Consider the following 26,917-nt stretch of genomic DNA (forward strand, 5'->3'; position numbering starts at 1 on the left):
ACCTCCCTGTCGCTTGCCATTTTAACACTCCACCCTGCTCTCCTGCCCACATGTCTGTCCTTGGCTTGCTGCATTGTTCCAGTGAAGCCCAACGCAAACTGGAGGAACAACACCTCATCTTCCAACTAGGCACTTTACAGCCTTCCGGACTGAATATTGAATTCAACAACTTTAGTTCTTGAGCTCCCTCCTCCAACCCCACCCCCTTTCTGTTTCTTCCCCCTTCCTTTTGTTTTTTCCAATAAATTATATAGATTTTTCTTTTCCCACCTATTTCCATTATTTTTAAATATTTGTAAATCGTTTATGCTCCCCCCACCCCCATTAGAGCTGTACCCTGAGTGCCCTACAATCCATTCTTAATTAGCACATTCATTTAGATAATATCACCAATTTTAACACCTATGTGTTCTTTTGTTCTGTTGTCTGTGACATCTTTTGATGATCTGCTTCTATCTACCACTGCTTTTTTGTCCCTACAACCACACCAACCCCCTCCAATTCTCTCCCCCAACCCAAACCCCCCACCCCCCCTCCCTCCCCCCCACACACACCTTAAACCAGCTTATATTTCACCCCTTTCTTGGATTCACTCAAGTTCTGTCGAAGTGTCATGAGGACTCGAAACGTCAACTCTTTTCTTCTCCGCCGATGCTGCCAGACCTGCTGAGTTTTTCCAGGTAATTCTGTTTTTGTTTTGGATTTCCAGCATTCGCAGTTTTTTTGTTTTTATATCAGCGTGAAAGAGGAGTTAGTTGAGATACCGGATAGGCTAAAATTTGATTTAAAAGAGTATTAGGTAGTCTGGTTATACTTGAAGTTGATAAGTCACCAGGACCAGCTGAGATGCATTCAAAGAAACTAACAGATGTAAACAACTCTCTGGCAATTGGCATCAATGGGAATTGACATCAAATTCAGCCAATTTTGACAAATACCTAGGAACTGTCTGGAAAAAGCACAAGAGAAACCCGCAGTTTTAATGAGTGAATGGTGTGTGATACATTTGAAGATGGTCTGGGAACAAAGCAGAAGAAAGAAAAATAAAATAATTTTGTATTAACATTTCATTTAAATCACATATATTTTGTTAATTACCTCAGCCAGCCAGCTGCTAACTCCAGCAAATATTATATGCAGGCACTGCAATGCCCAACACCACTGTGCAGGAACAGGCTCAGTTTATTTTTTGACCGTTCTCCACATACACATAAACTGTACTGTCTTCATTCACCAAACCCAATCAAGTTAGTCAATCACAATTTATCTTTAACAAATCCGTGCTGGTTTTCCTTTCTTAAGTCATGCTTGTCCAAGTGGCTATTAATTTTGTTGGTGGCTATACTATAAAACAATATCAGGCAAATACAACATTCCAATAGATCTTCACATCAAATCGGATGCTGATAGAGGTCCCACTTGAAAGGCCAGGGATTCGGTTCCTGCCCTTAGTCCAGTACCACACATCCCTGCTACTCACCAGTAACACTTACAGAAAGATATGTGTCTCTAATCTTAAGTGAAATGCCAAAGAGACTACTGGGCTATTCTACAGAAACTGCAATTCTTTCTTAAAAATCCAGCAAATTCACTTGTCATTCAACACTTCAATGAAGCTATAAGGTATTTAAATATATTCGCGGCTAGTCTTGTTCAACTTTAGTGCAAGAAATTTTTAAAATAAATTAAATAACTCCAACATTGGGATTTACTTGTACCAACATTTAAAGATAAAAAACAATAGCCAAGTCAAACCCTTCCCGGGCAGGACTGTAGTTCCCTGTCTGCCATGTTCACAGCCTTCTGCAAATGGGAGCTGTGCTGTGCAAGTGTTTGCCAGACATCCGGCTGCTGTGCTTGGCCACTGAAATCCTTGAGAAGGCTGGCAATGAGACAAGATGACAACCCACATTATCCCCAGTCACCTGCAGCTGGTCATCTGCAATGACAAGGAGCTCAACAAGCTCCTGGGAGGGAGTTACCATTGCTCTATTCAGGCTTTATTGCTGCCAAAGAAAACCAGCACTCCAAACACCAAGAGTAAGTAAAGCACTCAAGAATTAACCTAAATAACCCAACCTTTCTGGGATGCAGAGTTAGTATTTTATATTCAACATTACAATTGTGCCACAAAGAACATAATACTGGAATGGAAAACTGATCTATAAACTGAGATAAAGCTGAAAGCTTCTCCATGTATACACTGTACATTACTTTAGATGCACATGGGACAATTAATGTTGCTACAACATCTGCAAAATGCTTCACAGGGTCCAGTATTACACTGTAAAAAGGCCTATAACAACTTACTAACTATACAATCAGTAAATATGAACTCATTAATATCACCAAACAGGTAATCTGTCAATGATCCAAAACACAAGCCAACCACTGTGATATGCAACAGAATGGAAGGGCAGGGCATCACCTTCACAATCTGTCACATATCAAGTTGTCACCAGATGGCAGCCTTTCCTAAATGAGGAAACTTCTTTAATTAAAAAAAGCATTGAAGAGAATGTCACAATATGATAGTAAATTGCTAATATATTGCATTGAGATATTAGAACACTGAATAAGGAAAAGACATTAAAATAATCATTTTGTAAATGTATGCTGTTGTTAATAAAGATTTTCCATTTAACTCAGTTTTTAATTAATGTTTAACAGTTCTGCTCATGCAATTCAACAACATAGAAAAACATTCAACTCATTTAAGCTGACTGTCACTGAAATCACAAAATAATTTATTCAAACCATGTTAATCTCAACCTATCTGCAAATATCAAAAAATTATTGATAAATGCCCGATCAGCATTTAAAAATGTTTTCTTGACCATTTTATTTTTAATTTTCTTTAAAAGTTGTATATTTCCCCCAAAAATGAACTCATTACCTTAAATTAAACAGTAAGACCATAAATTAAACGGTAAGACTAAAGTATCGCCTTTTGGCCCATCCCGCTCCCTGATCACTGTATTAGGCTGAACCTAACTTTGCAATCTCATTGACTGATCTGATCCAAACTGAGATTCCAACACCATATCCTCTCCATCAAAAAGACTATCTGCTTCCACCTCAACAACATCACTCTGCCTCAGATCTGCTCATCCATACTTTTGGTTCCTCCAGATTTGACTATTCCAATGCTTTCCTGGTAAGTCTCCCATCTTCAGTCCTGCATAAAACCTGAAATTACCCAAAACTCTGTGATGCATCTTGTCTCTCACCAAGTCCTGCAACTTTGTGCTCACTTGCCTATATTGGCTCCCAGTCCAAAATTGCCTCAATTTTAAAATTCTCGGTCATATTCAAAACTCAAATGCCCTCCTTATCTCTGTAACTTCCTCCAGGTCTACAACTCACTAAGAACTTTGAATTCCTCCAACTCTGGACTCTCAAACATTTCCTACTTCCTTCAACCAATCATCGTCAGCCATGTCTTTAGCTGTCTTCTCCCTCAGCTCTAGAATTTCCATCTCTTCCATCTATCCACTTCTCTCTCCTCCTTAAAACTTGCCTTTTTGACCAAGCTTTTAAGTCACCTATGCTAATATCTCCTCCTTTGCCTGAGTGTCAATTTATACTTAATTACACATCTGTCAAGCACCATGACAAAAAAGAGAAAAAGGGCTAATTGTCATGCAGTGGTCTTCCACATAAGTTTACCTTGGTGTATGATCAATATCAGATAAGGAGAAATTATGGCCTTTCAAGTGTTGCCACCGATGATATTTGTGGCTTGATGCATCAAAACTACTCCCTTTGAAGTCATAGGCTCCCACTTAAATAGGTGTATCCCTAATGTTGGTGCAGACACATTAATACTGCCACATAGAGAGAAGCTGCTCCTTTTATTTATGGCAGATGAGCTAAACAGCTAATCCACCAGTATGGGTCAGCAATCCCGAAGCAACCTCTGCCTCATGAAACAATGGTTTGTGACTTGGTGGTCAGCTATGTGTTAAATATCACTGGCATGGCTCAGATGGCCCACTCTGGCTGGTAGTCTCTGTCGCACTTGCTACAGATAAAGGCCATGGGCTGAGAAGGTGCAGGATTCGTTGGCCGCTTGTTTTCTCTGGGCCATCTTTTCAGGTAGCTCAACTTTCCATTTCTGCTTGCTTCTGCTGATGCCCTTTCAAACAGTCAACCTCCAGGGATCCCAGCCTTTAATGTCTGTCTCTCAGCTGTCTGTGCCAATGTCTCCCATCTTCATATCTCACTTACAGGTGCCCTTGTAGCAGAGATGTGGACACCCAGCAGGTTGTAATTCAGTTGCCCATTCACCTTCCAGGTATTTGGGTATATGGCCATCATGCATCCGATGAAAATGGCCGAGCCTTTGCTGCCTTAGTAATGTGTATGCTGACAGAATTAGTGCACTTCAGGACTTCAGAGTTGGTCAAAAGATGCCAAGGATATGTCTGAGACACTGATATATGCCTAGCATATACTGTCCAGGTCTACTATTATAGAAGAATGCACCAAGGGCACAGGCTTGGTAGGCTCTCAGTTTGATGTCTTCCAAAAGGCTGCTGTGGTTCCACACTCTTTTACTCAGATTGGACATAAATGGCTGCAGTTCTTGCAATGCACTTGTTGATTTCAGCATCAAGTGACAGGTTGCTGGTGATCCCGGAGATTAGGTATGTGAAGCTATCAACAACCTCCAGTTTAACATTGTCACAATGCTGACTGATGGCAGTATGGCAACATCCTGGATCATGACATTCATCTTCCTTATGCTGATGGTCAAACCAAACTCTGTACAGGTGAGAGAGGGTGGGTCCATTTGTCGCTGAAGATGTTCCTTGGTATGGCACGTTAGTGTGGTATCATGGGCATAGAGTGCTTTCTGATGAAGACTTAGCACACTTTTGTTTTGGATGTCAGGTGAGCAAGTCTGAACAGCATTCCGTTAGTTCTGGTATGTACATAGACACCCTCTGTAGATGAACTGAAGACACAAGCAGCTAAGGGAAGAAATATGCTAAAGAGTGTCAGCACTAGAACGCAACTCTTTTTGATGCTACTGATGTTGCTCCTCATGTTGTCAGGGAAATGGAAGATCACAGGCTTAAATAGACTGCCTCTGCTCACATCATTGAATGCCTTGATGAGGACGACGAAAGCAAGTGGTCAGCTTTGCTCATGACATTTCTCTTACAGCTGCTGGACTTAGAAGATTATGTCGATTGGTGAGATGTCACATAGACAGGTGAGGTGCTGAATGATTGGAGGTCTACTAAAATTGTACCTTTCTTTAAAAAGGGAAAGAGGGATAGATCAAATAATTACAGGCCAGTCAGTCTGACTTCAATAAAAGTAAAATACTGCGGATGCTGGAAATCTGAAACAAAAACAGAAAATGCTGGAAAAACTCAGCAGGTCTAACAGCATCTGTGGAGAGAAAAAATAGTTAACATTTCGAATCTGTAAGGACTCTTCTTCAGAGCTTCAGTAGTGGGCAAATTATTGGAATCAATTCTGAGGGACAAGATAAACTGTCATCTAGAAAGGCATAGATTAATCAAGGACAGTCAGCATGGATTTGTTAAGGGAAGGTCATGTCTGACTAATCTGACTTTTTTTCAGCAAGTAACAAGGGGGATTGATGAGGGTAGTGCAGTTGATATGGTCTACATGGATTTTAGCAAGGCTTCTGACAAGCTCCCACATGGCAGACTAGTTAAAAAAAAACCAAGGGATCCAGAGAAACATAGCAAGCTGGATATAAAATTGGCTCACTGACTGGAAATAAAGGGTAATGGTTGATGGATGTTTTTGTGACTGGAAGGTTGTTTCCAGTGGGATTCTGTGGGACTCAGTACTAGGTTCCCTGCTTTTTGTGCTTTATATTGATGAGTTGGATGTAAATTTAGGGGGAATGATCAAGAAGTTTGCAGATGACACAAAAATTGACAGGGCATTAGATAGCAAGGAAGATGGTATCAATGGACTGGTCAGGTGGGCAGAAAAGTGGCAAATGGAGTTCAACCCAGAGAAGTGTGAAGTGATGCATTTGGGGAGGTCAAAACAAGGCAAAGGAATACACAATAAATGGGAGGATACTGAGAAGTGTACAGGAAGTGAGAGACCTTGGAGTGAATGTCCACAGGTCCCTGAAGGTAGCAGGACAGATCGATAAGGTGGCTAAGAAGGCATATGGAATCCTTTCATTTATTAGCTGAGGCACAGAATAGGAGGGAGGTGATGCTGAACTATATAAAACATTAGTTAGGCCACAACTTGTGTACTATTTGCAGTTCTGGTCACCTCATTACAGGGAGGATGTAATTGCATTAGAGAGGATAAAGAGGAGATTTACGAGAATGTTTCCAGGACTGGAAAATTGCAGCTGTGAGCAAAGATTGCATTGGCTGGAGTTGTTCTCCTCGGAACAGAGGAGGCTAAGGGGAGATTTGATTGAAATGTACAAAATTCTGAGGGGCCTGGATAGAGTGGATGGGAAGGGACTGTTTACTTTAGCAGAGAGTTCAGTGACTAGGGGGCACAGATTTAAAGTGATTGGTAAAAAGATTAGAGAGGAGCTGAGAAAAAAAAATGTTTCACCCAGAGGTTTGTGGGGGTCTGGAACTCACTGCCTGAAAGGGTAGTAGAGGTAGGAACCCTCAATTCGTTTAAAAGGTTTCTGGATATGCAGCTCAAATGCCATAACCTGCAGGGCTTCAGACCAAATGCTGGAAAGTGGGATTAGGCTGGTGGCTCGTTTTCCAGCTAGCACAGTCACAATAGACCAAGTGGTCTCTTTCTGTGCCGTAAACTTTCTATGATTCTACGGTTGCAGATCTTCCAGTTCTGAAACCACACTGGGATTCAGGACAATTGCTTCCAGTTGGGGCCAGCAATATTATTTGTGCTCTGCGACCTAGGGTCTAGGAATGGCAAAGGAGGAATGGAAAGATCAGGGCTTGGGGTGGTTGGGTAGAGAAATGTGATGTCAGAGCCCAGCACTCACGAGAGAGGGGAAGATCATCTGATTCCAGTTGGAGGGTGGCCATTTGTGGTTGGAATACCAAAGATTTGCATAAGAGGCTTGGGGGAAAACAACTGCTCTTCCCAGTCTGCAAGGATTGCTCTATAAAGCTCATACCTGCTTCAGCTGACCCCTCCCATCTCCATTCACTGTCAGGTTTCCGAAAGTCCTCTGAAATCCTGCCATCAACTGTTAAAAATTAAATTAGGTTCCCATCTGCATCACGGAAGCCAGATTTAAATATTATAATAGTGTCACCACCTTCTCAAGGCAGAAGGCACATATGCCACACAAACTGCAGCCATAAAAGTGGCACCAGGTAACTATGTGGTGGATTCATGCAAGAGAGTCACAGAATCTGACAGCACAAAAGCCATTCATCCCATTATGCCTATACCTATGGAAACCTATTAGTTCCACTCCCCTGCTCTTTACCCACAGCCATGCAGATCTTTCCCCTTCAAGTATTTATCCAATTCCCTTTTGACAGTTCCTATTGAATCTGATTTGACTATATTTTCAGGCAGCGCCTGCAAGATAATAATGAGCTGCATAAACATGTCGCTTCTGGTTCTGTTGCCAATTACCTTAATTCTTTGTCCTTTGGTTACCAACCCTACTGCCACAAGAAATAGTTTGTCATTTACTCTATTAAAACCCCTTCTGGATTTTGAACACGTATATAAAAATTCCCCCAACCCTTCTGTTTCAAGGAAAATGGAAGTTTCTATTGGCCTTCCAAATAAGTTTTTCTTACATGATGTCATTCTAGTAAATCTCATCTGTTGTATCCTCCCAAGATCTTGACATCTGTCCTGAAGTGTGGTACCCAAAATTAGCCACAATACTCCAGCCAGAACCTAACCAGCATTTTGTAAAAGTTTTGCATAACATCCTTGTTTTTGTATTCCATGGCATTATTTATAATGCCAAGGGTTCCATTTGCCTTTTCAACTGCTTTCATAACTTGTCCTAACAATTTCAAAGACCAGTGCATAAACATACCAAGTCTCTGTTCCTGCTCTCCTTTTAAATTATTTTATATCACCTCTCCTCATTTTTACTACCAAGATGAATATTTAACACTTCTTGGTCACATCTGCCATGTGTCTTTCCATTTCACCAGTTTGTCTCTGTTCTTCAAAGTCTGCTACCATCTTCCTCACTGTTTACTACATTTCCACATCTGAAAAATGAAATTATGCCTTGTATACCCAAATCCAGATCGTTAATATGTGTCAAAAAGAGCTGTGGTTTCAACACTGACCCTTGGGAGCATCATTTGCCCCCAGTCTAAAATTCAATCTTTCCCCACTACACTCAGCCTTCTGTCCCTTAACCAATTTCATTTCCACGCAGCCACTGCCCCCCTTAGTCCCATGGCGTCAACTGTACAAACAAACCTACCATGTTGTACTTTATCAAACACCTTTTGCAAGTTCATATACATAACAACCTACTACCATCATCAATCCTCTCCATTAGTTTACCAAAGGCATCAGGTTCATCAAACTCAACTTTCTTTGGACAAACGTTCGCTTTCATTTATTAACTCAAAATGCCAAGAACCAACTAATTTTGTTCCTGATTAATGTCTCTAAACATTTATCCAGCACCAACATGAAGTTGTCAAATTTATTGAAATAGCAACTCAATATGTGCAATTTTCCACCCCTCTATCACCATTCTCATTTACAAGGAGGGTTGGAAAATTGTGGCCAGAGCCTCCACCATTTCCACCCTTGCTTCCCACAGCAACCAAAGAGATATCCCATCTGAACTAAGTACCATGCATGCTGTCAACCTTTTAAATACATCCTCTTTATTTTTATCAAATCCAATTTCTCTCCCACCTGCCCCATTTTATTGTGACATTGGCAGCAGCATCTTCTTTTGTGAAGACAGATGCAAAGTACTCATTTTGTATCTCAGCTATGCTGCCTGCCTCGACAATAATGTCTCCTAATGTCACCAGTTGACCCACCCTTCCTCTGTCTACCCTTTTACTATTCATATGTTTACAGAAGACTTTTGGGGTCCCTTTTATGTTAATCGCTAATAGATTCTCTTATATACAATAGACAGTCTCTTTTGAAACTTAGGAGCAGACCATTTAGCGCCTCCAGCCTGTTCTACCTTCAATGAGATCATGATTGATCTATGATCTAACTCCATATTCTTGCCTTTGTTCCTTAATACTTTTGGTTAACAAAAGTCAGTCAAATCTCAGATTTAAAATGAACAATTGACCTAATATCAACAGCTGTTTGTGGAAGAATTCCAAACTTCTACCACCCACTGCATGTAGAAGACATTTTTATTATCTTCACTCTTGAAATGCCTAGTTCTAACTTTCAGGCTATGTGCCCTAGTCCTAGGCTCCCCAACTGGCAGAAACAGTATCTGTTTACCCTATCAGCTTCCCTCTACATTTTAAACTTCAATCAAATCATCTCTAACTTTCCAAGTCTTGGGAATACAACCCTATGTGTGTAAGTTCTTCTCGTGATTTAAATCTTGGGAGTCCAGGTACCATTCTACTAAATCTATATTGCCATCCACCAGAGCCAATATCTCCTTCCTCAACAAAAACAAAAATACATGGAAAAACTCAGCAGGTCTGGCATTTTTTGCTTTTATCTTCTTCCTCAGTTGTGCACCCATAAATGAGCACAGCACTGCAAGTGTGGTTTAACTAGGGCTTTGTACAGCTGAATCATAACTTGTACACCCTTGCAATTTAAAAAGCCCAACATTCCATTAGTAATTTTGATTACTTTCTGTTTGCATTCATGAGATGTTAACAGTCTATGTACATGGACCTCTGTGTGTCTTTGGACCTCCACTGTTTCTAGCTTTTTGCCATTTAGGTTACAGAATGGATGACCTTACATTTGCCAAGGCTGTAATTTATTTGCCAGAGTTTTATCCGCTTAATCTATTGATATCGCTTCAATTTTATGCTTCTAGCTACACTGCTTACAATGCCACCTATCTGTGTGTCATTAGCAAACCTGGATTTGTGACTTTCTATCATCCAAGTCATTAATAAATAAGGTGAATAACTGAGGGCCCAACACAAATCCTTGTGGTGCACCACTAGTCACTAGCTGCCAACTAGAGTATCTGTCCATTATTCCTATTCTGTCTCCTATCACTCAGCCAATTTCCAAATCAGGTCAATAATTTGCCCTCTATACCATGAGCTAACAGTCTCTAATGAAGGGCTTTAGAAGCAAACTTCTTTTAGAAGGCCATATAAATAAAATCCACAGACATTTCCTCGTCCAATGCTTTAGTCACCTCTTCAAAAAATTCAATTAGTTTCATCAGGCATGATCTACTCTTTATAAACCCATGATGGTTCACCTAAATCAGCTGAAAATTTTCATGGTGTTCAATCACTCAATCCTTCATTACAGATTACAGACTCAGTTGCTGAATCCATGGAACTTGGAGGATTATAGTTTGGGCATCTGCAATGTTCTCACTTACTCTCGTTAAACCCTGGATGGAAACCATCTGGTCCTGGGGATTTGTTACTCTTTAGTGCTATTATTTTCTTCATTAGTCATTTTATTCACATTAATTTTGTTGAGTACCTGTCCCCGATTCAATATTAGTTTGCTTGTGATGTCCAGCAACCTATTCTCTTCCTGTACACTAAATGGTGATGCAAAATAATTATTCAATATTTCCCCCATTTCCTTATTTTCATTTACAATATTATCAGCTTTCAAGAGGCCCCACATTGCTCCTGACCACAGTCATTTCCCTAATTGTCAAAAAAGTGTTTGATTTTGATCGCTCTAGCAACCTCCTTTTCATATTCCATTTTGTCGATCTTACTATCTGTTTTGTCACCTTTGTTCCTCTTCATCTCTCTCCTAGTAACCAGAAACTGTGATATTTTTGTATGCTTTTTCATTTAGTTTTGTGTTATACCTTAACCCCTTTGGTGCCAATGGTTCTTTTTCTTTGTGCAAATAGAACTCTTGCCATTTAGGAGTATAAACTAGTTCTGTATTGCAATTGTCGTGTTGCTTCGTCATTTATTGCAAGGGCATTGGTGAGACCACGTCTAGTGTACCATGTACAGTTTTGGTCTCCTTATTCAAGAAAGGATATAACTGCATTGGAAACACTGCAGAGAAGGTTCATTCAACTAATTCCTGGGATGAAGGAGTTGTCTTACGAGGAAAGTTTGGACAGGTTGGGCCTGTATCCATTGGAGTTAAGAAGAATGACAGGTGATTTTATTGAAACATATAAAATCCTGAAGGGACTTAACTGGGCAAGTTCTGAAAGGACGTTTTTCCTAAGACTTGAGCTAGGGGACACAGTTTAAAAATAAGGGGCCTTCCATTTAAGATGGAGGAGGAGAATTCTCTCAAAGGGTTCTGAGTCTTTGGAATTCTCTTCCCAAGAGAGCAGTGGAGACAGGGTCATTAAATATTTTTAAGGCTGAATTGGATAGATCCTTTATTGACAAGGGAGTCAAAGGGTTTAAGGTTGGGGGGGGGGGTGGAGAAGTGGAGGGGGGGTGGTGTTAGGATAGGAGGAGATAATCAAAAGATGTCACAGACAAAAGAACAAAAGAACACAGAGGTGTTGAAGTTGGTGATATTATCTAAACGAATGTGCTAATTAAGAATGGATGGTAGGGCACTCAAGGTATAGCTCTAGTGGGGCTGGGAGAGCATAAAAGATTTAAAAATAATGGAAATAGGTGGGAAAAGAAAAATCTATACAAATTATTGGAAAAAAAACAAAAGGAAGGGGGAAGAAACAGAAAGGGGTGGGGATGGAGGAGGGAGTTCAACAGGAGGGAATTCAATATTCAGTCTGGAAGGCTGTAAAGTGCCTAGTTGGAAGATGAGGTGCTGTTCCTCCAGTTTGCATTGGGCTTCACTGGAACAATGCAGTAGGCCAAGGACAGACATGTGGGCAAGAGAGCAGGGTGGAGTGTTAAAATGGCAAGCGACAGGGAGGTTTGAGTCATTCTTGTGTACAGACCACAGGTGTTCTGCAAAGCGGTCGCCCAGTTTTTCAATCCACCTGGACCAGATCTCTTATCAACTCACTAAAATTAGCCCTCTTCCAGTGTGTATTTTTACAGTTGATTTTTCCTTGCCTTTTTCCATAAACACTCTAAACATAATGATATTGTGATCACAGTTTCTCAAACGCTTCCTTCTTCTGAAATATGCACCTCTTTGCCTCATTTCATTCCACAGAACAATACCCAGCACTGCTTCCTACCTCATGGGCTGGAAACATACTGATCAAGAATGTTCTTTGTGCACATTTCAAGATTTCATCTTCTTTACCCTTTATATTGTTATTTTCTAATTCTGTATTAGGGTTGGAGACACATTCCCTGATTATTAATCTTTAAGCTGACCCCAACACCCTGCCAGCCATCAGGGAGGGTGGGGGGGAGACAATGTTAATAGCAACCCACAAATCTCCAACACAAATGAAAACATTCTATAGCTTTTGCAGCTTTTAACATTAGAGGAAAGTTAAGTTAAGCTGTTGACCTCCAAAACACCCCCAGTGATCTGTACATAAAGGCATTGCCCAGTGTCAGTATTAAGCCATACAGACATGGGTAGTCCCAGGTCCCATTATTCATTCTGATGAAGTAAAGGATTGGAGGATACTACAGCTGATGTCAAGATCCGAAGTGATCAACCTATGATCCTATTCCCGGTCATTATGCATAAACTGCTGCTGTGTGACCAACAGATAGGAATAGGGAGTGAATAGACTTTAATGACCTCCAAGATCAAATGGCTTGCCAGCATTGACTGCTTAAAAGATGAAAATTGCTAACACTTGGATGAGGTACACCTGGCACATGTGGGACGGTACCCTAGCAGGAATCAGCGCCTTGACAAGAAGGGAAAAAGGGTGTAAAAAATCTAGCCAATGATTTCTATGTGCATACTTCTGATCAGTAAACTAAAGCTTTGGAGCAGGTTATCCACCTTTTTTATTAGGGAATAATTTAAAAATACGGATGTAGGAGTTGGTGGGGGCAAGGGCAGAAGGGGAGAGAAAAGTACATGAACTCTAAAATTATACAAGTCTTCACAACACTCCAAAGCTATTATATTTTGCACATTTATGTTTATATTAATGAATGATTGTTTATAAGAGGGCTTAATTCATTCAGCTTCATCTCTATTCTGTGCCAGCAACCACTGCCAGTACAATTGTCAGCTGCCAGCATGCTTTGTACTGTTGATATCAAAAAACATTAATGACTGGAGTAGTGACTGTGACGTAATTATTTCTCAGTAAATTCCCAACTATTAATGAGCTACAAATCACCATGTAAGTGGCTGGTAAAAACATAAATAAAATATAATAAGACACTGCAGAAAGCCGAAAGGTCACACTTGCTATCAATTTATGACATAGCACACAATGGAACAAAAAACGAACAGATTATCAATATCAGAATTCACAATGATCTGCTCTGGTGGCACATTGGAGTATTTCCTCTCTCCACTGACAGAAAATCAGCAGTCCAGTTTAGGTCTTAAATCTGCATCCTTAAAGCAGTGTTGAAACAGTAGTTGATACCCAACCACAGAAAACCAATATCCTGTCCCCAAGCCAGCCTTCATAATTACACGGCTGACTCCAGCTCTCAATCCCAGCCTTTATTACGGATCTTCAGTCAAAGTGCAGTGTCACTGGCAAGAAATCTCAAGCTCCCTGCACCCTCCTTGAAAAAAGTCATCTGAACTCTCTTCAAAACCAGAATTTTACATTAAATGAGAGTCTTCCCATATTCACAGAAAAAGGTTATTAGGTGCGCTTCTCTTTCCATTATGCATAAATGATTTTAAAAAGAAATTAGATAATTGCTTGTAAAAGTAGATTAAAGGGTATGTAAAACAAGCAGAAGAATGAGAATAGACTGGGTGGCCCATGGAGAGAAATCCAAATGTAGACTTGATAGGCCAATGACCAACGTCTGTCAAAAAAAAGGAATTGAAATGCAGAAGTCTGGGGGTGAAGGGAAGGGAAAAATACTCCATGTACCCCCTGAACAGAATCTCAGTTCAAAGATTTGACAGAATCTAATGTCCACTGCCTTCGCAAGAGCCTGTTTTTCAGCAGCTAATGTACTTTTAACAAACATTTTTATTCTCTTAGCCTCCCAAGTTAAAGGACAACATATCCTATTTTCATGCATAAGATATATTATGAAATCAGCCATGCTTGAATACCCATCAGGAAGATGTTCTTTGAGTCATCCAAGGATAGGAACTTAAGTGTGCATCTCCCCAGATATTTTTTCAATGCTTTATTTGCTCTTAAAACATACTTGATGTTAGGGTATTTCAACATAGTACTTAACTCCAACACATCAAAACTAAAACCAGGTCTAGTCTGAGTGCACAACCAGTTCAAATGACTAATCAAGCTTCATAACTGTACTATATATCATCTTTTTGTGATGACCTAGCATAATTAATAAGGATGGTTGAAATACTCTAAATATTATTGTTGATTTAAAGCTATTCTAAATGTACACTGCTTAATATTTAAACCAATATATTTAAAAGCCCCAGAAGCCTGACTCCCAATCTTAAATTCTATCCTAATCTTAAGTCATCTCAAATTTTGCAGCATCACCCCATAATAAATCAGCAACATGCATCATAAGAACTCCTGAAAGGTTTCCTTTATGATATCAGTAAAACACTTCAGCCTTTTATTGAATATAACCTATTTTCAGCAAAACAGATCTCGTGACTGTGATGTTTTGATGGTGCATGAGAATAGTACCACAGCCCCTGGAAGCTTCATTCAGGCCAAAGGCTTTTATTTAGTTTCCATTGTTTCCCTTCTGTGTCTGCTGTCTCTTTGGGCATTTTTAGAAATACTTCTGCCTGAAAGGCATCACTGCAGAAATGCAGCTTTTACATCGACTCATTTACACTCCCATGAATACATGGTCAAAAGAGCAAAAAAAGATTTTCAAGATTAATTTTCCAACTGTTTGAAGGACCATTCTAGCATCTTTATCACCCAGTCACTCTTCAAAACCCCCAAAAACTAGCCTTGGTTTAACCTTATAAGTTCCATCTGCAAGGACATTTTCAGTACAAATCCATCTATGTGACAAGGCGGCTACCCCTTATCTGGTACTTCAGAATAAACTCCAAAATCTCTACAACTATCTTAACTCGTTTTGTTTTGCCTCAAGTTTATTGCAGCCATCAAAATTTAACAGTCTGCTTCCAGTTCTGATCTGTAGCCTTCATTTTCTTTTGTAATCTATTCAAGCTATAGGCCCGTACTTGCATTTTTATGCTGGTCCGGGCATCTACTATGGGGTTTTCCTCTCTCACTTTTTCACCAGTATAGGATAGTTTTCTGAAACAAGAGTCACTTTTTAACTAACTAGCAGTACTTGTACTGTATTACCTTGTCTCCACTCTTACACTCCCATTCTGCCAGCCCATGGACCTTTCTACTGGGCCAGCATCCTGAATATTCAAACAATATTTAAACTTACCCATTGGATTCCTGCATGTCCCACAATCGTTGCATCCCTTCAATCATTGGACCCCTCTGGAATATATATCACCCACTACCCCTCTGGGCAACTGGCCTAGGGAAAAATAGCTCCATCATGTGCGTCATGGTCGCTCATATTACCACTAGCCAGGCCTTGAACTAGTGTCTTCAGTTCCTCAGGAACTTCATCACAAAAATGTAAACATTTGAGGTACAAGGTGCTTAATTTACTTCTATCAACTGCTGAGATTCCAAGATTTTGTAATTAATTACGGTTAATCGTGAGGAACGAACAGTTTGATTGCCATGTTTGATAAATTGTGTCTTATCATCACGATCCATTATCTTACCAGGGCCTTCCCATTGCCTATGATCCTATCTTTTATAATAAACCAAATCTTTCTTAAATTAAATTTTGTCTCGGATGGTGTTAAGCGATGCCTCAGAGTTCTCCAAATTTTCTCCGATGATGAAAGCCCATCTCCCGGCTTGTAAAGCCTTAAAATGTACAGAAAAATGGAACAAATTGTAATACCTTCTAGCAGCAGGAGCAATAATCACACAGCACAGTTGGGATTTCATCTATAGACTAATTGGTAGGGGCTAGACCTTCTGGAATGAATTCTTTGCATGAACCGCCCATACAATTATCTTCATCATCCACTCCAGAATCCTCTGCATCATGTCACTGAGGTCTGTGTCTCTCATCTCTCACATGATGCTTCGAGTCACATCTGAAGTACCTATTAACTGTTCCTTGGGCATTTCTAGGAATCCTTCACAGATTATTACTGTTCCAATTCTGTCTTTTGCTGTAATAATTGGCTGAAGGTGCTTTCATCCTCATTCTGCCTGTCTGTTACTCTTCCACTGCATTGGCACCTGCATCCATGTCTAGACCATTTCAAAATCCGGCAATCATTAAGTCCTCTATCCTTTGGTTCACCATAGGATGTCCCATTTGTTCCACCAAGGTTGCAGAAATTGACTGTTTCCCCAGGAATATTTTTAAGGCAGCAGACATCTGATCCAACAAGGATTTTCTCTCTGAGAATCACCAGTTAGAGCCAGGAGCCTGTCGATATGCGACACCTTAGCATAATCCAGAAATTTAAATGCTAGCACTGAACCAGGAATCTCTAAAATTGAATTTCTCAATCTTTTATATAGTCTATTAAAGTCCAGGATATATTCTGCTGTTGAATAATCATCTGTTTTCTGAAATCTATCGAAGCCTTGTTACCATCCCCTCTTTGCAGCAATATTTCAAGGTCTAAGACCTTTACTGTAACACACAAACTAAAAGCAACAGTAACTAAACACTATAAGAAGCAACTTATACTCTAAACTACAGAAAAGATCCCCATTTAGCTTTAAAACAATTATAATTTACAATGTCCCTTAGAGTGTTCACTTCATTATCCAGAAACCAGCCCAAAGTGATTCTTAGTTCCTTTTCCCTTTTCCAGCTAGATAACTTTTATTCAGTGAATTGACTTTCATGGTGTGGGTTATCCTGAAGATCCCTGCCTCTAGCCAAAGCTAGGCAAATCTTCTAGCTTTGTTTGAACCCTCACGACCTTGGTCTCTTCAACCTGAGCATGAGGTCCCGCCTGCATTTTGTGTGGGGAATAATAGAGAATTGCTGTCTCTCTCTCTCTCTGATCCTTGCAGACTGACCCAGTCTGAGAGGTCTGGGATTTTTTTTAGGAAGACCTATAACCCAATCCTATAATGGCTTGCTATAGCAATATGAATCACATGGGCCTTGCATTCAGGTAGAAATGCTATTTAGGTATCCCCTAAACCCCCAACCCCATTCCATCTTGGAATCAAATTGACGTTTAAAGTATAACTATTTATAAAATCTGACATTCCTAACACCTCCCTGTGAGACTTGGAGACTAACAGTCTATCCACCCTCAGCACAGCCACTCACTCTGGACATTGATTACAGGTGTGAATAATTTGCACCACTGCATCCGCCCGCACCACCCCCCCCCACCCCACCCCCCCCACCCTCCCCTTTAACCACCATGCCACCCAAGCTTGTCAGCAGGATTCAGGCAGGTTCCCACTTCATTCCTCCATCTTACCATAAACTAAAGACACAGTCTCAAAACACAACAATCTTATAAAACCTTGCATTTGTCGCAGTCTGAAAATGGCTCAGACATTTAATTGTTCATTTTTCTTGTAAACTAGAACTTGAACAGAGGATCCAAATCTTCTTAAGTATCCAACAGACACAGCCAACTCACTTCTGATATTACCTCTGGTAGGAAGCAATAATGCTCAGGGCATACTTTGTTCCCCCTTCTATAGGGCCTAACCCATTTCGACCCATCCATTTCATTCTTCCACTGGTCATATTGTCCAGTCTCGGAGAACATTGGAGGGTAACCATACCAACAACAATTTTGTCAATTCTCACAATGATAACCAAGATTATAGTCCTCTGTCTGAGATTTTCTTTAAGCTTTCAGTTTCACCTTTAAGCAACCATGCTTTGCTACCATGTTCTAATCCAGAAAGCCAGCTAGTAAAGAATAGTACTGGAGCCAATCTTTACTCTGTCTTACATTTATTTTGAGTATAATATTACAAGCATACACCACCTAACTCAACCACACAACAGTTTTAGTAAGATTCTCCTTATATGTGATACCCTCCAATATACAATTAACATGTAGCAACGCTTAAACCAGAGAGTGAATTTTTCCCCCATTAATTTGCTTGCTTTCTTTTCTTAATTCCTTTTCTTAATTTACCAACAAACATCAGTACAAACATGAGATCTCAACTGAAGGAAACCAAAATAGAGTTACTATAACTCACACTGATGAAAAATGATTTCCAGCTTCAGGCTGAAATATACATATGCATACATTTACATAACTCTAATCTAGAGAGAGAGCTAATTAAATTCCAAAGGTATCATCCACAATACCCATTAGTTACATTCAATAAAGTTTTAAAAAATACATTTTTGCTTTTATTTTTTTCTGCTCCTGTTCACGTTTAAGACTTAAATTTGTCACTTTTTGTAGTTCCTATCTGCAATAATATTTCTATTCTTAAGCAAAATCACTGATCCTCATCACTTGTGAAATTTTCTAAGTGAGGCCATTTCTGGAACATGGCAAATACATGGAATTAATATTTGTGAGACAGGTATGACATGGTACAGCAGCAGTGTATTTTAATAGATGGCAATTCCTATATTTTACTAAGTAAATTGAAGCTGGCAAGTGAGAATCAGTTGTTGTGTTTAACCTTGGAAGGTTCTTTTTTCTGCCACATTTGACAGTCAATTTAAGGATTCAAAATTTGTTCTTCAACCTAAATGTATAAAAGAAATAATTGCTACTGACCAGACAGATTTTACTCAATAACATCTCAAGTTAGATTAGGTTAGTAAATAAACTAACAGCAGCACGTGACGGAATTAGCCAAGACAACGAGCATTAATGAGTGTTTGGATCTAGCATTCCTAAACATTTCATACATAAATGGTATTAATGTTTCACTGAATTTGATACCAGCACGGAAGAGCTTGAGCCAGTTAACAATTTCTCAGATGTAGTAACGACACACTAGAAAATTTATTATTCTAGAATAAATGTCACCACATTTAAACATCAAGGAGATTGCAGCATTGTTAAACTAGAGGGAATTAAAAAGAGGAAAAAATGTACATTATGCAAAATGCTTAAAATAGCCACTACTTAGAATTTTTACGAAAGTCAATCTCCAATCTCCTTTAGTTACTGAGATATGGTAATATGGATATTGCTTGCTGCATTCATTTATCATTAGAACTGTATGGACTGCAGTTTGTGATCCACTTCACATCCACACAATAGACATGATTCCATTACTTTTGGGGAAAGTTTATTTTCCCCAAATTAGGATTATTGTGGTGAACTATAAAGTCAGGCAACTTCAACCTTGTAATAATGGAATGGAGAGTTAATTTATTTAGAAACACACGATACCAATGAGGTACAACCATATCAGTTCAGTATTCATAGTCAAAGTTTGAGCATAACCAAGGCCCACAAAATATGTTTGATTACCTTCACCATGCAATACATTTGACATGGAACAGAAATGCAAATATTGAGATTGGCAGCAATGTGCACAACATCAGATGAAAGCTTTTAAAATGAGAAATTCTGGCAGCCTGTTGTAATGCCCTGTAATTTTTAATAGCTACCAACTGCTCACTGTCCTGACTCTGTAATGGATGAATTAGTAAAACAAATGTAGAGCTGAGGCATACAGGCCGGGAGGATCCAAATAAAATTTAGTGATTTGAATCACATGAGGTGACAGTAGGAGACACTATTATTGTTCTCAGGTAAAAATTAGATAAGTTGCTTAAAAAAACTTTTCAGATTTTGATCATTATCTGTTGAAAAGTACTTGAGTTCAACTGTGATAAATAGCCCCAAAGTCAAGTTGCCTGGCAGCACTCACACTGGGTTCACACATGAAGATGTGGACAAGGTACCAGAGGGCATCTAGCACCCAGTGAACTCCAGCAAGAATCAGAACCTTCTTACCCCTTCTACACCTTTGAGTTATTCATAACTTTAGATCCAAGTTCAATTAGATCACTTATGAAGCTAACTGGGCAGTCAAATAATTAATTCCTAGCTTCATAGCCAAATGAAAATCCTTTAGATATTTTAACCCTTAATTAAAACCATGGTGATATAAGTGGAAATATTTTCTGGTCATAAAGGCAAGTTACATTCAAGAAATGGAGTAGTTTTGTTGCAAGTATTAATCCTTCTGCACGAGTACTACTCAACAGCAAGCTTCAGTTCTATGCTCCTTCATTGTTTGCACATAAGAGCCTTTTCTGATTTAGATACTTGCAGCTGTTGCAATCCACCTCCTCCCTTGCCATTTAACAGCATAGTGGTTGATATCTTCTAAGAGATGAGACACCCTTAAAAAAGGAAGTATTTCTGCCCCCTCGCTCATTCTAAACTCTCTGCATAAGTGACAGATGCATGGGGATAGTCCCTCACTGCAGTATTAAATGAGTGTTATAAACTATTCAAACTTCATATGATGACATCTAGGCTATCTGCACCTTTTGATCAGACTACCATTATACATTGGTTATTCTCTGCAGAATGCAGTGTACTTCAATCCCACAGGCTACTTTAGCGAATCTACAATTGCCAAAACTGAGCAATGTTTTCCACTTCCACTACTAACTGACCTGCTCAATAGGAAAATTAATTTCAAGTTTCTCAAGATTGCACAAGAACTACAGGGATCTGAAATAGTCTGAAAATGGTTTCAACTTTTGCTTAACATATGTTTACCTGTTGCTGGGGGTATTGCATTCCTCCCATGCTACTTTGATTTCTACCCTGCATGCTCATTGGATAGTGCTGTGGTGTGGGAGGTCCATATGATTGCCCAGGGTAAGGTCCACTCTGTTGTTGTTGTTGTTGATGCTGCTGCTGTGAATAAGGGTTGTTGTTCATCCCATATAGCTGGGGTCTCTTCATACCCATCTGTTCGATAGGATTGCCCTGCATTAAGAAAAATTGATAACTGATAAGTATTGAACATTTTAAAACTTACAGGTAATTAATATCCTGTTATCCCAGTTCAAAAAACAGATTAGGAAACACCTCAAAACATTCTCACTACTCTTCAGATGTTGTGTCCCATATTTGCTCAGGACATATTTCAATACATGATCATTCCATAAACAGCAGCAAAAGTTTATGACAGTTTATCACCTTCCCTAATGGTCATATTACCAAATACTCCCCAGTAGACAGTAATCTTGTATCACAACTAATACACAAGGTACTTCAGTTTGCAACATTGCCACATGAGGTAATGAGGCCTTCTGGCTCCATGGCAGCTTAAACATAATCTAGAATGAACAGGGCAGTTTTTTTGATTATACAGAAAGACAGGTGTCAGAGTAATTTGCAAAACTTGCTTCATTTTTAGTGCTCAATGAAGTAAGATGCTAGTGATCTGAAGTTGAACATTTTCAGGCACCCAATGTCAGTACCAAGGCACTCCTAAATGAGGAACACAAAATCTTGGCCATCCACCAGAATGAACACCTGATCCCAATGAATAATTATTAATTGCAAATAACAGACTCCCCTCCCTATATTTTCCTTCCCTAAAATCCTGGTTGGTCTCATTAGGTTAGCTGATTAGGATGCCATCTCGTGGACTTACTCAACAATATGTTTATCAGTGTTCAATTTTGATTCTGTCAGGATTGCACAGATCCAGATCTCATTTGTAGCCTTGCTACAAGATAGACAAAAGAACTGAATTCGACGGGCGAAATGAGAGAGACCGTTCTATGCATCAAGGCAGTATTAAACTGAATAAAACACCATTAAAGTCCAGTGGCAATCGGGAGGAAATTATCCACTGGTTAAAATCATCCTAGCACAAAGGATGATGGTTATGGTTATGGTTACTGGAGGGCAGTCATTTTAGCCCCAGGGCATCACCGCTAGAGCTCCTCAGGGGCACATCTCAAGTCCAGCTATCTTCAGCTGCTTCATCAATGACCTTCTCTCCATAAAGTCAGAGGTGGGGCTGTTTACTAATGGTTAGACAATATTACCTCACACAACAAAGCACTCCATAGCTGCTCAATGCAAGCTCCAGACAACATCCAGGCTTGGGATGATAATTGGCGACTAATATCTGTGTCACAAATGTTCCGGCCAATAACAATCTCCAGATTCTCCAGAGAGAATCTAACCACCACATAAACAGCCACATAAATTCCATAGTTACTACAGCAGGTCAAAGGCTGGATATACTGCAGGAAATAGCTCAACTCCTGACTGCCCAAGGCCTATTCACCATCTACAAGGCACAAATTAAAAATGTGATATAATAATCTCTACTTGCTAGGATGGGTGCAGCTCAAGAAGATCAAAAAGAACAAAGCAATCAATTTGATTGCCATCCTAACCACTAGTCTAAATATCCACCCTCTTTACCACTGGTATTTGCATTGTATATTATCCACATGATGCACTGCAGCATCTTAAAACACACAACTTCCATCAAAGTAGAACACAGGCAGCAGGTACATGGAAACATCATCACCTCCAAGTTCCCCTTCAAGATAAACACCATGTTGACCTGGACAGTTTTGCCATTCCATCATCATCAGCAGTGTCCAAGCCCCAAGAGTTAAGAAAAAAATCATGTCTTTCATTTTGAAAATGGAATTCCTGGAGAAACTGAGAACAGCATGGAAAGTAATTTTTCAGCTCTGAACAATCATATAACAACCATTTGCTTTAATGTAGGATGAACACTGAATCTGTAATATCAGAGACTAAAAATCCCACTCAATGGCATTTTAAGTGGTTTATACAAATCCAAATCCCAACCCTCATGATCATTTTTGCACATAGTAAGGATCCAATGATTAAGTTGGTCAGATGCTCTCACTGCAACACCCCAACATTCTCAGCCCTTAATTCAAAAGACCACCCCATACTGTTTCTGTGCTATATCTTCATATAACTCTGTGTAAACTACAGTGTGACATTATGTCAGTTTGTCACATCAGCTAATTTAAAGATAATTGTGGACTATAGCCCCAAGTCCACCATTCAGTCTACATCATACTTTGGCTGAGTATTTCCAGCATTCTCAGCTTTATTTCAGATTTTTATATTCAGTATACATAGAAGAGACTTCTAGCTCATCAGTCTAGGCTGGATTCAACCCATTTTCTGAAGTCAGAAGAACATACAAGCTGAATCCTGAGATTGTAAATATTAGGAATAAACATCTTTGTTGTAACATTGTGGAACAACTTGCTTAAAAATGTATGTCTGAATATTTGATAATATGTTTACCATGCTATATTTACCAAAATAAATTAAGGATACATAAATCTTTACTTTAAAGTAAATCTGATTGTTTTGGAGAGGTCATTAGGAGAAAGAGAAAGAAAGGAAGTAAAATCAGGTTATCTTGAATAACAAAGTAGGAAACTGTTCTTCTATTCCTGTTTCTCTCCTGGAATAAACACAAAATACTGCTAGAAATCTGAAATAAAAACAGAAAATGCAGTGTTTGTGAAGAGAGAAAGAGAGCAGGGTTGAGGGGAGGGGTGGGATTGCAGGCTGCAGAGTCTTTGATAAACTGGAAGGCAGAAGATATTAAATGATAAAAGACATGATGGCACAAGACAAAAAGCAGATGACCATGGGAAGAAAAACAAAAATGGGTTTAGAGGAGGTGTAAATGAGTAAAGTGGAATCAATAGCAACAGCTGACAGCTGGGGGTAGAGGTTATAATCTAAAATTGTTGAACCCAATATTGAATCCAGAAGTTTATAAAGAACCTAATCAAAAGTCGAGTTGCTGTTCCTTGAGTTTATGTTGAGCTTCATTGAAAAAGTAGAGGAGACTGGAGACAGAGGTGTTAAAGTGAAAGTGGTGCAGAGAATTAAAATAAAAACAGAAAATGCTGAGATGTTGACAAGTCTGGCAGCATGTATGGAGAGAGAAACAGTTAATATTTCAGGTTGATAACTTTTCAGAAAGAATTCAAATGGCAGGCAACCAGTAGCTCAGGGATACATTTGCAGATTGAATAGAGGGAGGTATTCCACAAAGCAGTCACCCGATCCACATTTGGTCTCTTCAATGCAGAGGAGACCGTATCGTGAGTAGTGAACGCAATATACTAAATTGAAAATAGTCCAAGTTTCGCTTGGTCTAGCCAGTGGGAAGGGAGGAGGTATAAGGGCGAGTGTTGCATTTCCTGAATTTGCATCAAAAGGTGCCATGCAAAGGGAAGAGGTGATTGAGGAGTGGACCAGGGTGTCACAGAAGGAATGGTTCCTTGATAATACTAAATGGGCAGAGGAAAAGGCGTTTGTTGGTGGCATCACACTCTAGGTAGCCCAAAAGGTGCTGCATGTGAGGCTGGTTGGTGGGGTGAAAGGCAAAGTAAAAGAAAACTTGATCAGGGTTCTGTGGGGGGCAGGGAGTGAAAGAGGCAGGAGCATAAATACTGGAAATGAAATGGTCACAGGCCTCATCGACCACTTTGGGGATGATGGGGGCAGGTATACTCCGTTGATGAAAAGGGAAGATATATCAGAAGCCCTGGTATGGAAGGTGCAAAGAAACTGGGGACTTTATTTGTGGTACTTTCATAGATTGGAGAAGTTAAGACTGTCTTCCTTGGGGAATAGAAGGCTGAGAGGAGATTTGATAGAAGTTTTCAAAATCATGAGGGGTCTAAACAGAGTAGATAGGGAGACACTGTTCCCACATGTGAGGATCGAGAATGAGAGATCACAGATTTAAAATAATTGGTTAACAAAAAAAGCAAAAGTGACACGAGGAAAAACTTTTTCACACAGTGAGGGGTTAAGGTCCAGAACGTACTGCCTGAGAGTGTGGTGGACACAGGTTCAATTGTAGCATTCGAAAGGGAAGTAGACAGTTACCTAAAAAAGAACGTGCAGGGTTATGAGGAGAAAGGGACTAAGTGAATTGCTCATTCAATGAGCCGGTGCAAACATGATGGGCTGAATGGCCTCCTTCTGCACTGTGATATTTCTGTGATACTAAAGATCTGTTCCAAGAGCAGCAACAACTGCTTCCTCCTATCACCTCCCAGGTTTACAGAGCCAAGGAAAACGCAGCCGACTGCGATTAAAAATACAATCATTGTTAAATGAAGGCATTGAGCCTCAGTAAAATAAATAAATGACAGAAGTGCCTCCTGTGAGCAGACTGGCTGCCTGCTCCTCATCTCATTATTAAAACAGGAAGTGGGCAGGTTCAAGGTGAGTTGGGTTCCTTTTTCAAAATTCTAGCTTTTTAACCTGATACTCAACAAGAACAATTATGTTTATATAGTGCCTTTAAAGGAATAAAATGTCCCAAAACACTACGCGAGCATTATAAAACCAAGTATGACACTCAGCCACGTTAGGAGATATTAGATTAGATGGCCAAAAGCTACCGAGCTTTTGGTAGGTAGGTTTTAAAAAGTGCTTTAAAGGAGGAAAGCAAGGCAGAACGGTGGAGAGATGTAAGGAAGAATTTCCAGAGCCTGGGGCCTAGGCAGCTGAAGGCATGGACACCAATGATAAAGCGATTAAAATCAGGGATGCTCAAAGAGGCCAGAATTAGAGGAGTAAAGAAAGCTAAGAGAATTGTGGGGCTGCAGGAGGACAAGCCAGGAGTGCATCGGAATGGTCAAGCCTAGAAGTAATGAAGGTATGCATATGAGCATTTCGGCTGCAGTTGAGCTAAGGGGTGAAGTTACGGAGGTAGTCTTAGTGATTAGATTGGAAGCTCATCTCAGGGTCAAGTGTGACACCAAGGTTGTGAACAGACTGGCTTAATCTCAGATTGTTGCCAGGGCGAGGAATGCAATCGGTAGCAGGAAAATGGAGTTTGGAGCAGGGACCAAAAACAATGGCTTCAGCCTTCCCAATAATTAACTGGAGGGAATTTATGCTCATCCAGTGCTCTAATCAAGCACATCTATTTTGGGGATTATAATTTTCCCCATTAACTGTTCGTATCTCCACTGATTATGGTTGTCAGAGGCCAATCATCTGAGTCCCAGGACATTGCTGCAGGACTTCTCAGGGTAGTGTCCTAGGCTCAACCATCTTTAGCTGCTTCATCAATGACCTTCCTTTCATACAGTCAGAAGTGGGGGTGTTTGCTGATGATTGCACAAAGTTCAGTAGCATTTGCAACTTCTTGACAGTCTGTATATTTCCAGCATTTTCTCTTTTTATTTCTTTCATGGTTTTCCTTTGTCACAAAAGTAGCTCCATTTGTATATGAACAAGTGAAAGGTCCTAAACTTCAATACAATAAATACTCCAGAACATTATGTTTCAAATTTACAAATACAATGCAATTCAGAAAATTAATTTTTCAATTATCAGATCTGGTGGCTTGAGGTCCAAGTAGCAATGAGCTATTATAATTGCACTGGAGTCAATCCTATGCAATTGGATGCCATTAGCAAGCATGCAGAAACTGAATTCAGGCATGGTTTTTATTCTTTCACAGTTTGTGTGTGTTCCTTGCTTGGCCAGCATTTGTTGCCCATCCCTAATAATCCTCAAAAGGTAGTGATGAATTGGCTTCTTGAACCGCTGCAGTCCATCTGATGCAGGTACTCCCATGGTGCTGTTAGAAAGAGAGTTCCAGCATCTTGATCCAGTGACAGTAAAGGAACAGCGATATAGTTCCAAGTCGGGGTGGTGTGTGACTTGGAGGGAAACTTGCAGGTGGTGATGTTCCCATGGGTCTGCTGTCCTTGTCCTTCCAGGTGGTAGATGTTTCAGGTTTGGA

The 26,917-nt window shown here is 39.8% G+C and overlaps 1 protein-coding gene across 2 annotated transcripts in view; it reads right to left on the bottom strand.

Moving 5' to 3' along the window:
* Window positions 1–26,917, bottom strand: part of arid1b (AT rich interactive domain 1B (SWI1-like)) — a 947,552-nt gene that overhangs the window by 590,143 nt on the left and 330,492 nt on the right. For both annotated transcript variants that reach the window (XM_041178734.1, XM_041178726.1), the window contains exon 2: window positions 20,890–21,102. In XM_041178734.1, the coding sequence (XP_041034668.1) occupies window positions 20,890–21,102 (213 nt within the window). The remainder of the gene's footprint in view (window positions 1–20,889; window positions 21,103–26,917) is intronic.

The sequence above is a fragment of the Carcharodon carcharias genome, chromosome 2 (assembly GCF_017639515.1).
Source record: "Carcharodon carcharias isolate sCarCar2 chromosome 2, sCarCar2.pri, whole genome shotgun sequence".
Lineage (NCBI taxonomy): Eukaryota > Metazoa > Chordata > Chondrichthyes > Lamniformes > Lamnidae > Carcharodon > Carcharodon carcharias.